At 37.6% G+C, this 14,111-nt stretch overlaps 1 protein-coding gene across 19 annotated transcripts in view; it reads left to right on the top strand.

The window, feature by feature from the left end:
• Positions 1 to 14,111, top strand: part of Celf2 (CUGBP Elav-like family member 2) — a 799,248-nt gene that overhangs the window by 725,135 nt on the left and 60,002 nt on the right. For all 19 annotated transcript variants that reach the window (XM_063260461.1, XM_063260462.1, XM_063260463.1 and 16 more), the window contains 3 exons: positions 1,285 to 1,419; positions 9,771 to 9,850; positions 13,646 to 13,804. In XM_063260461.1, coding sequence (XP_063116531.1) covers positions 1,285 to 1,419; positions 9,771 to 9,850; positions 13,646 to 13,804 — 374 coding nt within the window. The remainder of the gene's footprint in view (positions 1 to 1,284; positions 1,420 to 9,770; positions 9,851 to 13,645; positions 13,805 to 14,111) is intronic.

Below are 14,111 nucleotides of genomic sequence, written 5' to 3'. Positions count from 1 at the left end.
TTGTGGATTAAATGAAAACAAGACATTATCTAAAGAATGACAATGGAAACAGAAATAAAACCAATTAAATAACAGCTACAAGATTACAATGCAGATTCTGGACAAAGATTTATACACAGTGACTTGTGGCACAGCCTTTCTCCTAAGCCAGGACTCTGTAGTCTCTGGGACAGCTGGCTTTCCTTTTTATTTTTTTTTTTTAATTTATTAGTCTAAGAATTGATTAAAGTAAAAGAAACAGAGAAAAAAAACTTTTCCCCATAGATATCTATGACGTCCTAAACAAATTTTAAAAGGCCTCTCTCTTTCAAAAAACAAAAAAATTCAAAAATACTGTCCTGAAATCAGTTATAATTTTGCCATGTTCAGGCTAAATGTAGGTCACATAATCTAAACATGGAAGTTTTGAGGAAAATCTTTACAGGTCATCAGAAGTAAAACTTGTCTTATCTTTTCCCTTCTCAGATTCCAATTTGCAAGTGTTGTATTAATACTCAAAAGATATCTCCATCTCTCAAGTATCCTACCTTCAAGTTGTTGGAATAGTATCTCTCCCTCTTCCTCTTATTTTCTCAAGAAAAGCCTGTAGCCATTAGAAGTGATTCTCAAGTAGCGCCAGCCAGCTTCTGTGATTAACATTGGCTTTCCCTTCAGTTGTAACCAACCTGACTGGTTAGAACCAGATGTAGATTCTACTTAGGGACCTACTTAGGAACACAGCTCAAACTGCTGCCTCTGGAGGGAAGTGTACACCAGCTCTTCAGAGAAATGGGACTCTGATCTCCTATTCTTATCTGGATCAGTGGGGACTAACCCACTTGAAACAGGGAAAGAAAGACGTTTTCTTCCCTTGACTTTATTTGAAGTTGCACTTACAGTTTTACATCTGCTCCTATTGCTTTTTCTCTCCTGATCTAGAACATCTACAGAAAGCCAAATTCAAATATGAGTTCAAAAACATCTCTGTGGAAAGGTCATTTTTGGCAATTCCATAAGTATTTTATAATCTTAAACACCTACTGTTAATTTCTGAAAGGGAAAAAATATTTCACAATGTTCTATATTCTTTGAGTTCATCATGTTCGTAAAAAGTGCCTGAAGAGAGATGAAGTGTTCAGGAAGGGTAGGGAAGAGAAAGATGCAGGAGGGGGCAAGTGGGAGGAAAGCAGGGTAGAGATCACTCAGTTTCACGTGGTGGGGGCTGGTTTACTGGGGTAATGAAGCACTGATTACAAGAAAAAACGAAGGAATGCCTTTTGCTCATTCATTATTTTTACTTCCTAGCTGTGGAAGACAGAAAACTGTTCATAGGAATGGTTTCAAAGAAATGTAATGAGAATGATATCAGAGTGATGTTTTCTCCATTTGGCCAGATAGAAGAATGCCGGATTCTCCGAGGACCTGACGGGCTGAGTCGAGGTGAGTGCGGTGTGTGTAAAGTCTCTTTCCTTAAGTGATAATTAAATCTCTGTGTCACAGTCAAGGTAGATGTAGGCACTGCATACAGCAGGAGGTTACTCTGAGAAGGGTCCCATGTGGTAAACTTACCTATGCCGAACTTTCCACTGTAACTGAAACTTTTATTTCTCAGGTTGAGAAGGTCTGAGTACCAACATATTAGCTCAGGTTATCTCTGTCATATAGGAAACTGACAGGCTGCCCTATCACTACATATCTCTTTCCAATCTCAAATTGAAGCAGATATGGGGGCAAGCAAGAGATGAGCAGGATGAGTTGGTATTTGCTGTTTTCACCTTAGTCCCCTGACTTTGTGCCTGTGTCTGAAAGCATTATTAAAGGGACTGTCCTCTCCACAAATAGTCCAAGCCAATAAAATTGCTGCTCATGTGCTGTGCTGGGCAGACAAGGGCTCATGATGACTCTTCCGGTCCAAGATTTTAGAGTTTTGTTTCAAAGAGTGAAGCTTTTGGAGTCCCCAATACAGGGAGTTCTTTTTCAGTAACAACAGAAAAAGATTGTAGGTTCTTCTTGCCATCATCGTAAAGCCAAAAACTGTGGCTCAGAGCTGGGATGAGTATTTTTACAAGCAGAATAGTGAAAAATCACCCTTCTCTTCCATTTGTCCTCTCCTTAACAAGTTAGCACACCTCCTTCCTTCAGCCACTGAGGAAGGTAGGTCCCAAGTTATCTGGCTGCAGTTTCCAGAGAAAGTCCCAAGTAGAAGTGTATATATGAACATTTTTCACGGCTTGCTAGAAATCCACATTTTTGCAACAGGTAGAGGCTTTGCTCTATTATTAGTGCAGTGACCGTTGGGGCTAACTAGGATCTTGTTCATTCTTACATTCTGAACCTGGGCCATCCCTAGCACCCAAGCCACAGTCTGAGAGAAGAAGTCAGTCTATAAGTAATCAGGTCTTATTCTCACCTGTCTCACTAGTTTTACCTAATTTCAGCATTGTGTGAGGAAGAACATTTGCTGTTTTGATTTTAGACATAAAGCTTTAGGATGACAGCTGCTAGAATTAAAGCCACAAATGTCCTACCTACATCCACCTCCAGAGCCCCAAAGTGGAGGTGCTATAGAGGAAATTCAGGAGGAGGTAGAACAGCGCCCCTGCTTTTTATTCCTGTATTTTCTTGTGAAGGTGGGAGAGAAAAAGGAAGAAGGCAAGGTGGAAGTACCAGTTTATGCATTCTCTAACAAATCCTGAAATCCTGGTTATTTTATCTTCACTTCAAAGATGTGATTCTCTAAAAGCTGAACAAGCTATTAAGTGTGATTCCTTCAACAACTGCTCCATTACCTGAGGCTCATCTGTAGCGTATCACCTGTGCTTCATTACTGTCCCCCAAAACAGTCCATTGTTGTGACGAACAGCATAACCTCCAGGCAGGATAGCAGGCACACCATCATAGCCAGTTCAGCCAGCAGATCTCCTAATCACACATGACCATCCAGTTCTACTGCAGTCATTTCATATGTCTAATTATTTTCATCCATATACTGAGACAGACACACTAGGAGAAAGAATACTATAGAAAAGGCAATGAGGCTAAAAGAGCAAAATACGTAGGAAAGACATTACAGTATTTTTGTAATCACCTTTCTGCTGCCAGTGTAACTAGATCCCTGTTGTCTACTGTTATTCTCAGGCCCACTCCAGTGATATCATTGTGTTTCTTTCCTCAAAGTGTAGAATATGGAGACTACAACAAAAGGCAGGCCCCTAAATTAAGCATAGTAAAATTTATAGTGGCTTAGAGATCAGGGATCCCAAGGCCCGATTCTAACATGTGACTTTAGTCAATTCATCTTCCTATCTCTCTCCCTTAGTTTACCCACTTTAAATGACAACAGTAAAAATATCCATCCTGTTTTTACCCCCAGGGAGTCATTAATTACTCGTATGGCAACTTTTTGTCTAAGCTTACCATCTGTACAGGTCAGTAGAGACCCTGAATGGAAACTGAGTACCAAATTCCTGCTCTCTGTGAGGTTGACCTGGTCGGTCCACTTATGCACTGACTCTTCATCTTACTGTCTCAATCTGTTCAGGGGGACAGGAGTGAATAGCACCACTGCCCTGTACTTTGAGCTCCTTGACTATATATTAGTTAATTCTGCACGTAAGATTTTAAAACAGTCACAACTTTCATGGGAAAGAGCAAGACTCATGGTACTTAACAGAACTTCAACTAATTTAATCTGCCATTTGGTTGATTAACCAGCACTTGACACCAGAAGCAGCCTGTTTCTGAAACAAGTTATGGGAACCCTCTCATCAATATTTTATGCAGATACTGGTTCAATGTAAAGAGGAGACTACCCCTCTCCTTTTTTCAACACAAAGTAATTTCTAGTGAACTAATGAGAATCCCCTATTGGAAAAAAGAAAATACACATTTATAGCCATTTATTCTGAATACAAAGACAGACAGTGGTACGTTTTTCAATTAGCAGGACCCAGGGACTCCTGGTTATCAAGGCCTGCTCCTGAATCAGTGCATCTGTTAAAAGAACAATTCTCTTTCATGCTACTATTCTGCTTTCATTAAAGAATTACTGTTTGCAATCAAATATTAATAAGTGTCTTCCATTAGTGATGCTGCAGATAAAGGGCGCTCAACATTCCTTTTCTCAGTGTCTAGTGCTAGCTCGGCTATTTAGAAAGCAAATAAATAAAACTCAAGTGAAGCAAAAAAAATAAAATAAAATAAAAAACTATCTCCCAATACAAATAGGATATAAACTAATCACTAAGAAAGTTTTTGAGTCAAACCACCTGATTATAATGAGAGTGAAATGCAGTTGCATGGTTCACTTTTCTGTTTTCTTCTTTTGTTCACTTCAACTGTAAGAATGAAGACAAAAGAAGCAGTTAGTCTAGCTGGCTGTTTCTTTGCTACATCAGTAGTTACAGTTCTTCCCTAAGGGCCACTTGCTCAAATTTCTGAGTTTGTTTACTCAGTACTCTCACTGCATCCACTGGTGGGCTATCAAGACCTATAACTGTACATGTTGTACTCTGCTAACCTTTCAGTTAGAATCACTGTCTTTAAAAAGTAAAAATTATGGTCTGCAAATTGTCCAGATGGAGTATTTTTAAAGTTCTACCACCACTCACCAGCACAGCCCACTTTTTAGGAAAGATACCCTCAGGAAGTTGGTATGACTTTCTACCTGGACAACACCTTGTTTTCCAAGCACATGAAGCTACTCAGCAAACAACTAGGATTGTTCTTCACTTTATCCCAACATGCCCACATCTAAGTATGCATTTGCTCCTTTGGAGACCGTAGCCCATTCCAGTATCTGTCAGTTTCTGATTTTGGAAAACATGGTTTGCAATGATTTAGACAGCTTCATGATACTCAGACCATTCCACAGTGGTAACTCTACCTCTGGATGCCCTCCATGAACCTTTATTGACTAAACAAACACCTATGGCAATTCAGATGAGATGTTTACTGTCAGAAGCAGAAGCTTGAATTTTTTTTTTTTTTTTTTTTTGTCTTTTTCGTTTTTATCGGTACTGGGGATCGAACTCATGACTACCTGCTTGCAAGGCAGGCGCTTATACCACTGAGCTAAATCCCCAGCCCCGAAATTTCTAAACCAAATGTATTTATTTGACAGTGTTACCTTAGCATGTTAATTTCCTAAAATATATGTGTTCCCACTTATCCAAATCTTACCGTTTAGAATGGGCTGTTTAGATACAACCCACAGAGTTTTCTGCACCATGGCAATTGAGTATCTGTAACTTGGAAACAATGAAGAAGTTTACTTCATTTTTTTTCCCCACAAAATGTAGTCAAATCTTCACCACCATTTAAGGTAACTTTCTGCTTGTTTAAGAATATTCCAGCTGTGTTTATGGTGTTCAACATTCTCCTGCCAAAACCCTTGACAAATGAATTGGCAATATTTTCAGTGATGCCGGAGAGCACAGACTGGATTTAGCTATTAAATCTTCATTTATTTTTGCTGTATATGGAGAAGACTCAATTTTGATTAAGAGTTTAGCCTTGCCTTCATACCTAAACATTCAGATATGTGAAAACTTTTTATCACATCTTGTATTATGCCATCTTTTCTAAATACAGTCTCCAAGTCTCATTAATGATAAGATTTTACCAACTGTCACACAGGTCCCAATCTGCACCCAGCACTGGGTACCACAAAATGAATAATGTCTCCTTGCCAATATTAAATAAACTATCAAGCAGTGAGCACGGTGCATTAAAAGACTACTTTTAATGTCCCACTATGATACTGGTACCATCTATGTGATCAGTCAGGCACTGATGAAAAGATATGGCATTAAAATTATTGACTGTATTATTATCTTTGTTTGGCTGATAGAACTTTATTAACAAGCATTCCATACGTTGAAATCTCCTTCATCTGCACAAGTTATTTTTAAAGTACTTTTTTGCGGGGGGAGGGAGTTTTGGTTTTTTGGGATTTTTTTTGTTTTGTTTTGTTTTGTTGGGTTTTGGTACCGGGATTAAACTCACAACCTTGCACTTGCCAGGCAGGTGCTTATGCCACTGACCTAAATCTACCCAGCCAATTTTTAAATTATGCTTATTTCAATTGAAAGAGCACTCTGCTGCACATCTTTCATAGAAGTAGCAGAAAAGCAAGAGGCCATGGCATTGTTCTGGCTTTTAGAAGTACATATATTTTTTCCACTTTTGGTGTGGAGCGAAGATTCATCTACTTCTATAAAATTCTCTTGCAGCTGAGAGAACAGTAGAACACCTGAGTTAAGATAACTTTTCAATTGAAATGACAAGTGTAATAGATGTGTTCCAAAATCTTCTCTGTGACAGGGCTACGTTCCTTCCTTAGATCCTGTCTGTGGGAGGAAATTGCTTTGCAAAACCTTTCTCAGTCAATCATCCATCTGTTTTAGCAGCGAAAGGTAACCTCCCTGGAATAAGAGGAACTCAACTCCTTTCATTTCAGCTAGTACTCTCTAACATTCTAAAAGTAGAGATAATAATTAATTGCAAGGTAAATTACAGATTGACCATATATACAATAGCCCTCTCTCTTTGTTTTTTATCTCCTGCTATTTTGTAGTCGGAGGTTTTAAATAGAAAATACATGTATCTGCTATCATACCTCAACCAGAGGAAAAAAATGCAGCTTCATTATTTTCATACTTACATCCTCTCCACACTCCACCCCACCCCCATCTAACTCCTGCAGCATTTTAGTCAGTTGCCAGAGAACAGATTACTGAGATAGCACATTCAACAATCCACAGTAGTTAAAGACTGACACACTACAAAATCAGAGCTGTGTCTATCAAGACCCAGTGAACTCAACTGCATGAAAAGGCTCATTTTTGGTAAAAGAGGGGACAAATTATGACCTAAGTTATTTCTATCCAGTGGAAGACCTTCTAGTTGGCTTGTAAGAAAAAGCCACCAGTCTCAATGGTAGAAGCTCCTGTGAGTCTATGTTAGTAAAAAGCCACAGATTGGAGGTCTTAATCCTGAAGCCACCACTATGTTTGCACTGGTATTAAAAATTAAAATCTGTCCAGAGGACTGGCACAACCTCTTGTTTTAGAGAAATTACAAAGGTTAACAAGCTACTGTTCCCAGAAACACTTGGTTCTGGAGTTGCTTAACTTCATACAGAGTGGCAGAGAGAGCAAAAGTTTTTAACATGTACTCCCACTTTATAAATGACTCAGTAATTCTTTTGTCTTAAGTAACTAAACACAGCACATAGTACAGAACTTGACAGAAGCCCCTAAGAGACATTTTGTCTCCTACTGCACCCCTGTCAATAGAACAAAAAGGTTAAAGAAGTCGTCAAACTTGTCAGATCATTTTTGGATGAGGTAGATTGTATAATTGGATGTATCAGCTGAGTTTTTAATTGCAGGTTTCATGCAGGAAAGGGCAATAGTTCAAATTTATAGAGACTCAGTTTTATTCTTTTTACTAATACTTTTCTGAGACCTGCTAACTGCTTTATCTTTCTAAGTTACTTAGAAAAGTTCTGTGTATATGAAATTGTGGTAAGTGCATAAAACTGCCTTATTGATTCTTACTGATATTTTACATTTATTAATGCAGTTTAACCTCCATTTGGAAATTGTCAGTTTAGTGCATGTTCCTGGATAACAGGAGCAAATGAAGTGAATGTAATAATCTCCTTGACTATTGGAAGCAGAATTAATCCAGGCTTCACATGGTTTCAGATATATCTTCATTAAATGGTTTGCTTTTGCCTCCATTGAAGTCTAAAGGCAAGAAATAGAAAAATAAAATCCTTTACTGTTTTTTCTTCTGCATAATGTTGGCAATGATCATAACATTTCTAAAGAGATACTGCTTTGAAGCAGTTGGTAAATCTGAGACTGTATCATTTAAGACCTCTGTGTTAGCGTGGAAACCAGTGGAGGTACTGTCATCTGTCTCACACACTATTACACACATCGTCGAGATGCCTTAGAGAAAGCCACTATATTGCTTTTATTGATGACAAAAGCTACAGCTAGTGTAGGTAGAGGCAGAGGGTTTAAATAGTAAACCTCATCAGCCCCCTTCCCGTGGCTGTATATGCAACGGGTCAGCATTCATGGCAAGCTAGACTTCACTCAGGCTTCTTATGCTCAGCTTAACTGGAAAGTGAATGTGACATAAATTTCCCATGTACAGTTTCTGTATCAAAATTACAGCAAGATAGAAAAGCAAAAAAATGCATTGACTTATTTTCATGACTGGATGTCACTGTGCGTTGGGGTAGTGGGTAGGCACTGCTTTTTCTTATTGCTGTTTGATTAAAAAGGTGCTACTACAGTATTGACTTGATAATCTCACCAGGTACACATGCAGAGCAAAAGAAGAAAATATATTTTATGATTCACAAATTGATTTACATAAACGAAACAATCTGCTGGTTGTTTGAATATAGACTGTTCTATTTTGCTTATTGGCCACAGGGGCAATCTCTCATATTGTTTTGCCAGAATTCTGCTTTCATGCATTCACTCTGCAATGACAATAGGCTTTTGCCTCTCAGTGTTTAGATCTGCTTCATTTGGAAATCTTTTAAGTAGTAGTAATAATAATGTTTTGAGGAAATTGAGTGGAACACTAAATTATTCTCTGATACCTAAGTTCAAACTGTGCAAGGCTAAAGAAGCTGAAAATCAATGCACTTTTAAAGTCATTAGAGATCATAAGTGAAATAAGTCTGTATTGCTTTAGCTAAGCTTTTAGTGCGCTGCAGTATTATTATAAAATCAGCCTGAATCTGCATTAATTTCACAGTCTTTCTCTAAGAAGTCTAAGGGTGCGTGATGAATAAAATGTAAATTTCCAAAGGCAGTGTTTTTATTAGTGCAAAGGGCAATGAGCCATGTAGTTGGAGCACTGACCTGCACAGTAGCCAGTGCTGCTACAAAAAATGAGAACTGGCACTACAGATTCTAGTTATTTTACAGCATACAGAAAAAAATAAACATGAAAAGCTTTCGGGTCTCACAGTAGGCATTCAGAAAAATATACATTGTTTTATGTATGTTATGCTATAAGGATCAAGTACCTCATATGTTTCAGAAAGTCACATTTATGAAAAGTCGTGAAGATTTCTATACAAACAAATCCAATGCAAACTTTTAAATTTTATGTGTGTTGGTGAATATTCTCAGAATAATAAAGCATTCATTTTTATTAGCAATAATTATTTAATAGTTTGTAGCAGATTTGGTATATTTGTTTACATTTGAATGGCACTTTAAACTTAAACATTAATTTTTTAACTATCCTAAAGAAATTAGACATTAATTAGATAGCTTTTTGAGCTGTTGAAATCTGCTAATTTGCCATTAGTGTGAAGATTTTCTTTCTTACTCCTTAAAAATCAACAATAAAATTTGAAATACAAAGCCTTGATGTGTGAATGCCCTTAGTGTAAAGATCATCAGCCAAGGAGAAAATGGAAAAAACAACTTTTTATTTTAGAAAATGCAAACTAGATATTGCTAATTTCAAACCCTGTGGCTAAAAAAAGTATCCAGTTTCCTCCCCTAGTTTCCATTTAAAGAATAAACTAATAAATAAATCTTTCTGCTTTGGTCAGATTAGCAAGTCAGCACTGAATAAAACGCAAAATAAGATAAAACCAGAGAGAGAAGTTGTTTATTTTTATGTACTACTGAGAACAGTGTCGTCTTGTGGCAGTTCTCGTAGACTGTGTTGGTTTAACAAGCGTCCAACCCTTTTGTCTTGTTGTTTTTTGTCTTTCCTGCTCCCTGTCCCCTTGTTTCCCACAGGCTGTGCGTTTGTCACATTTTCTACAAGGGCAATGGCACAGAATGCAATCAAAGCCATGCATCAGTCTCAGACCATGGAGGTACTGTATCATCTGCCCTTTCTTTGTTTTCTTTGTGCAAATGATGGGGAATGGTAAAGCAATTCTCTCCTGTGTGGATTGTTCACATGACAATCACAGATTTAAACTTTCACCATCTCACTTTTCATTCATTCATTCATATTCATCTTCTCTCTGTCTCTCCCCTCTCTATCTCTTCCTTCCTTCTTCCTCCCACCTCTTTCTCTGCATTTTACCCTAATGACTTGAAATGCATTTAGTAAAACCTGCCACTTGCTCTGCAGCTATCTTTTGAGCTTTTACTGAAGCAGCACAGGTCCTGCATTATAAAGTCATAAGGCACTTTAAGCAAAGTGTCATTCTGGATCTAAACATTTAAATGTATTCCCCACTGTAGGACTGGTGTGAATTAACAGTAACAGCCCCCTCCCCAGATTGCTGCTTGTCCTGTAATAAGTCACAACCATCTTTTTTTAATGCAGAGTCAATTGTTAATGTAATCCAACAGAATTGTCTTTTTGTATCTCAACAGTGCTGGAGAAAGTTAACACTTCTCCCACTCCTCCCACTTAACAGTTAAATGCTACTTTTTGAGAACCTCCTGAAAAACTAGATTTGTCTCCTGACAAATTAGCAACAGCAAAGAAACATAAAGGCTCAAATTCGGTCTCCTAATGAGAGAGAGTAACTTTAGGGAAAGAGCAATACACAGGTGTGGATGCACACCTACAGATATAGATAGATGGCTCTGTACTTTTAGTCTGTGATTTGAGTCATGGCCTTTCAGAATTTTGCACAAAAGCATTCCAAGAGTGATATCCTGTTATTTATTCTGTACTGTCTGACCAAATCATTTGGGAGTGCATGTTCTGCTGTATTACGTACACTGTATCTTTGTGTATGGGTGATCTCTGGAGGTGGTGGCCTTGTGGTGTTATCTGAAGCTGTGTTTTCATATTTTGAAAAACAAGGTATTTTCAGCTTTATTTAACATGCAAAAATTTATTATTTGAGCTTCTTTTTTCCCCCATTTTTGGGGATTTTATTTTTTGTTTGTTTTTTGCAATGCTGCCTCTCCCAAAGCATGCTGGGAGCTAAGTGATCATATGAGTCATGTTTTCTGGGCAACTTTTTTATTATGAATCAAACGGTGGGTGGAAAGGGGGGAAGGAGTGTGCATGGCATTGTCATTAAGTGTTTATTGTACTTTTCTGAGTTGTGATATCAGCATTGCAAAGCCTACTGTCTTTTTTTGAATATTCATTTTGACTTTGATATTCCTAACATACCTTATATAATCATTGTGTTTTCCTTTCAGTGCAATGCATTTTTAAGACACTCCCATCCCCCACCTGAGGCAAGCTCAGGTGAAAATCGGCCATGATAGCAAATAATTAGCAGGATTTAAAATATCCAAGATTGCAGTCTTGTACAACATGCAGTCATGTATGTGATAATGTTTTGGTTTTCCCTTTTTCTTAGGCTGCTCCATTTTTGTGGATTTCCAACTATCTTTCATCATGGAGATTAAAATCTAAGAACTGTTGGGGGGGTATCTGTACTTGTCTTCCATACATGCTTTTATTCTTATTTCCTATAACTGAGGGATTTATATCCAAGTTGGTCTCTCCTTAGGTAAATTTTTAACCCAAATTCTTTCAACTATTAGAAAGACTCCTTCACTCAGAGCGCCCCAGTGAGGCCTCCAAGAATACTGATGGCATTTGATTTTCCTGCCTTCCCACAGTAGACTTGAAACCATAACTGGGCATAAACCAACACTAAAAAACATAAGGCTTTCAAAATAGAAAGATCTGTTCTGCGGATTGGAGTATATTTATTCTTAAGAAATCATTGATCCTTTATTAATATCTCTAGTATAAGAAAATCAAATGTTATTTTTTAAACTTGACATCCATACTTAAAGAAGGCTTCAGACACTTTGATCAAAAAATTGACATTTAAATAGAATTATACAGTTATAATTGTACAACTGAAATTATTTGCTTGGTTTTTAAAACTGATTCCATAATTTTCAGGACTTAGCATCTTCAGCCAAGCTGTATTCTCTAATTTAAATGATTTGAATATTAAAAGAATAAAGTTCTCAGTTTTTTTAGGGAACTTTCTGTTTCTCCACTGTATTCCCACCCGTTTTTCACAATTTAAACAAGTCATTTTTAAAGCCATAATCATTGGTCAATTTTCTGCTTTTGTATCTTTTTTAGAATTTAGGGAAGAAAAAATAACAAATGTACTGTTAGGAGACACTGTGATTTGTTATGCAACACCTATGCAACATCAATAACAATAACAACTCTCTTTCGTGACAAACCCCTTCTCCACATAATTTCCATCTTGAAAGTATTCTGCTTTTTAAAGTAATAGGGTGCTGAAACACAGGGTAGATAAGGAAAAATGGATTATAGGGCGTGTTTTTAATGGTAGAATCATTATTTTTATGCACTTGACTGACATTTAACATTCTCTGCCGTGACTCTGCCTACCAGAGCTGAAGATTCATACACTAAAAGTTTAATATTGAAGTAGTCATCTCATTTTCTCCAGTTTTTTTTTAAATGACATGATGATAGCAGGTATTTGTAGTTACCTCCCCAATAACCACCCATGGTGATAAAATATATATATACAAGTTTGTTTTCTAAAAGAAAGAAAACCCAAAGGGAATGGAAGCAAACAGTACCATTAAATAGGAATACAACATCTCTGAGAGGAATCTGTTATCATGCTGAGTTTCAATAAAAGTTGTATTTAATCATTGGGTAGAATTACTTCTTTTTACCTCAGCAAGATAAAATGGGCTCAATAGTGATGGAATGTGCAGGCAAGCCACACTGGGAAGGAAAAAAGCCTTGGAAAGGAATGTTACCAAGTGGCAGATGTTCCAAACATGCTTTGGAAAGGATTGTGCTTGAGATACTAGGCTATTATTTTCCCTGAAGAATGTATCTACCTCAAAGATGAATTCATCTTATTCTGACTTTTGGCCTTTCTCAGTACCCTACTCCTTCTGTCTTAAAGGTAATTAAAACTGAAAGAAGCTGCTAGAATGGTAAGATGATTAGGGAAAAAGAGACCAAGTAGAATCTTCCTTCTGCCAGTTAAGATGTACTGTATCTGCTTGGACTAGACTGTGGTTCTTTTCAGTGCAGTAGTTCTCAACATTCTGGATAGAGTAGATGTGTCGTGGAAGGAAGAAGAAAGATCTGCTTGAAAACATTTGCACTATTGCTTTGATTAGTGCCAGTGTTTTCTAGCTCCTTCCTTCATCCATGTTCCTAAAATGGAAACCCACTTTTCCCTGTTACTACTGGATTAAGATGATTTCCACTATTTCAAAGTTCAAAAATACATAACTAAGTATTAGAAATGGTTAGAGAGACAGAAAGAAAAAGAAACATTATCATTCTAATTTCTCCCCTGACAAAGATAAAACTGTCTTTAAGACATGGAAGCCATGAGGTCTATTTAAAGATAAGATCTTTTGTCTTGAAGGAATCCCAGAAGTCTGAAGAAAGACCCATGAAGAGAGCACGATAGGTAGTCTGATAATCAGAGTAAGAAAGCAAATGGCTAGACAGAGCAACAGACCCCTGCCCCAAAACAAGCCAATGATAGATCTGGAATTTTCTTTTGATGATACTACTCTGTGAAGAAGGAATATCAAACCATTCTTAAACCATTCCAGACCATTTCATGTGCTACAAGATAGTTGAAAGATCCAGCGCTTTCTGTCCTGAGAGGATTCAACCAGGCTGTAACTTCCTCTTCACTTTCCAATATGTCTGACCACAGGGCTGCTCTTCACCTATCGTGGTGAAGTTTGCCGATACTCAGAAGGACAAAGAGCAAAGGCGCCTCCAACAGCAGCTTGCACAGCAGATGCAACAGCTCAACACTGCCACCTGGGGGAACCTGACGGGGCTGGGTGGTCTGACCCCACAGTACCTGGCGGTAAGTGCTAGAGAAAATACTCTGTGGTGCCCCTTGAACTCTAGAAAGCTACTTTTGCCTTATGTGTGCTAAGTAAATCATTTTCTATGCATTTCGACTCTAAAGAAATAATGAAATTAGCACATACACAGGAATATTTTTGCAAGTGATTAACTTAAGGATATGACTTTTTTTCCTGAAGCAACATGAACATTCCATAGGCTAAACTTCAAACCAGTATTTTGAAGCATCCTAAAAGCCCTGTATTAAAGAAACACCACATGCTTGAGAGCTGATAGGCAAATACTGAGAGCTGGCTGAGAATTTG

This window comes from Cavia porcellus, unplaced genomic scaffold (genome assembly GCF_034190915.1).
Source record: "Cavia porcellus strain 051 isolate PalLab524CR breed Dunkin Hartley unplaced genomic scaffold, mCavPor4.1 scaffold_13, whole genome shotgun sequence".
Lineage (NCBI taxonomy): Eukaryota > Metazoa > Chordata > Mammalia > Rodentia > Caviidae > Cavia > Cavia porcellus.
Note: the sequence above shows the minus strand (reverse complement) of the source record. Positions and strands in the feature narration are given on the sequence as shown.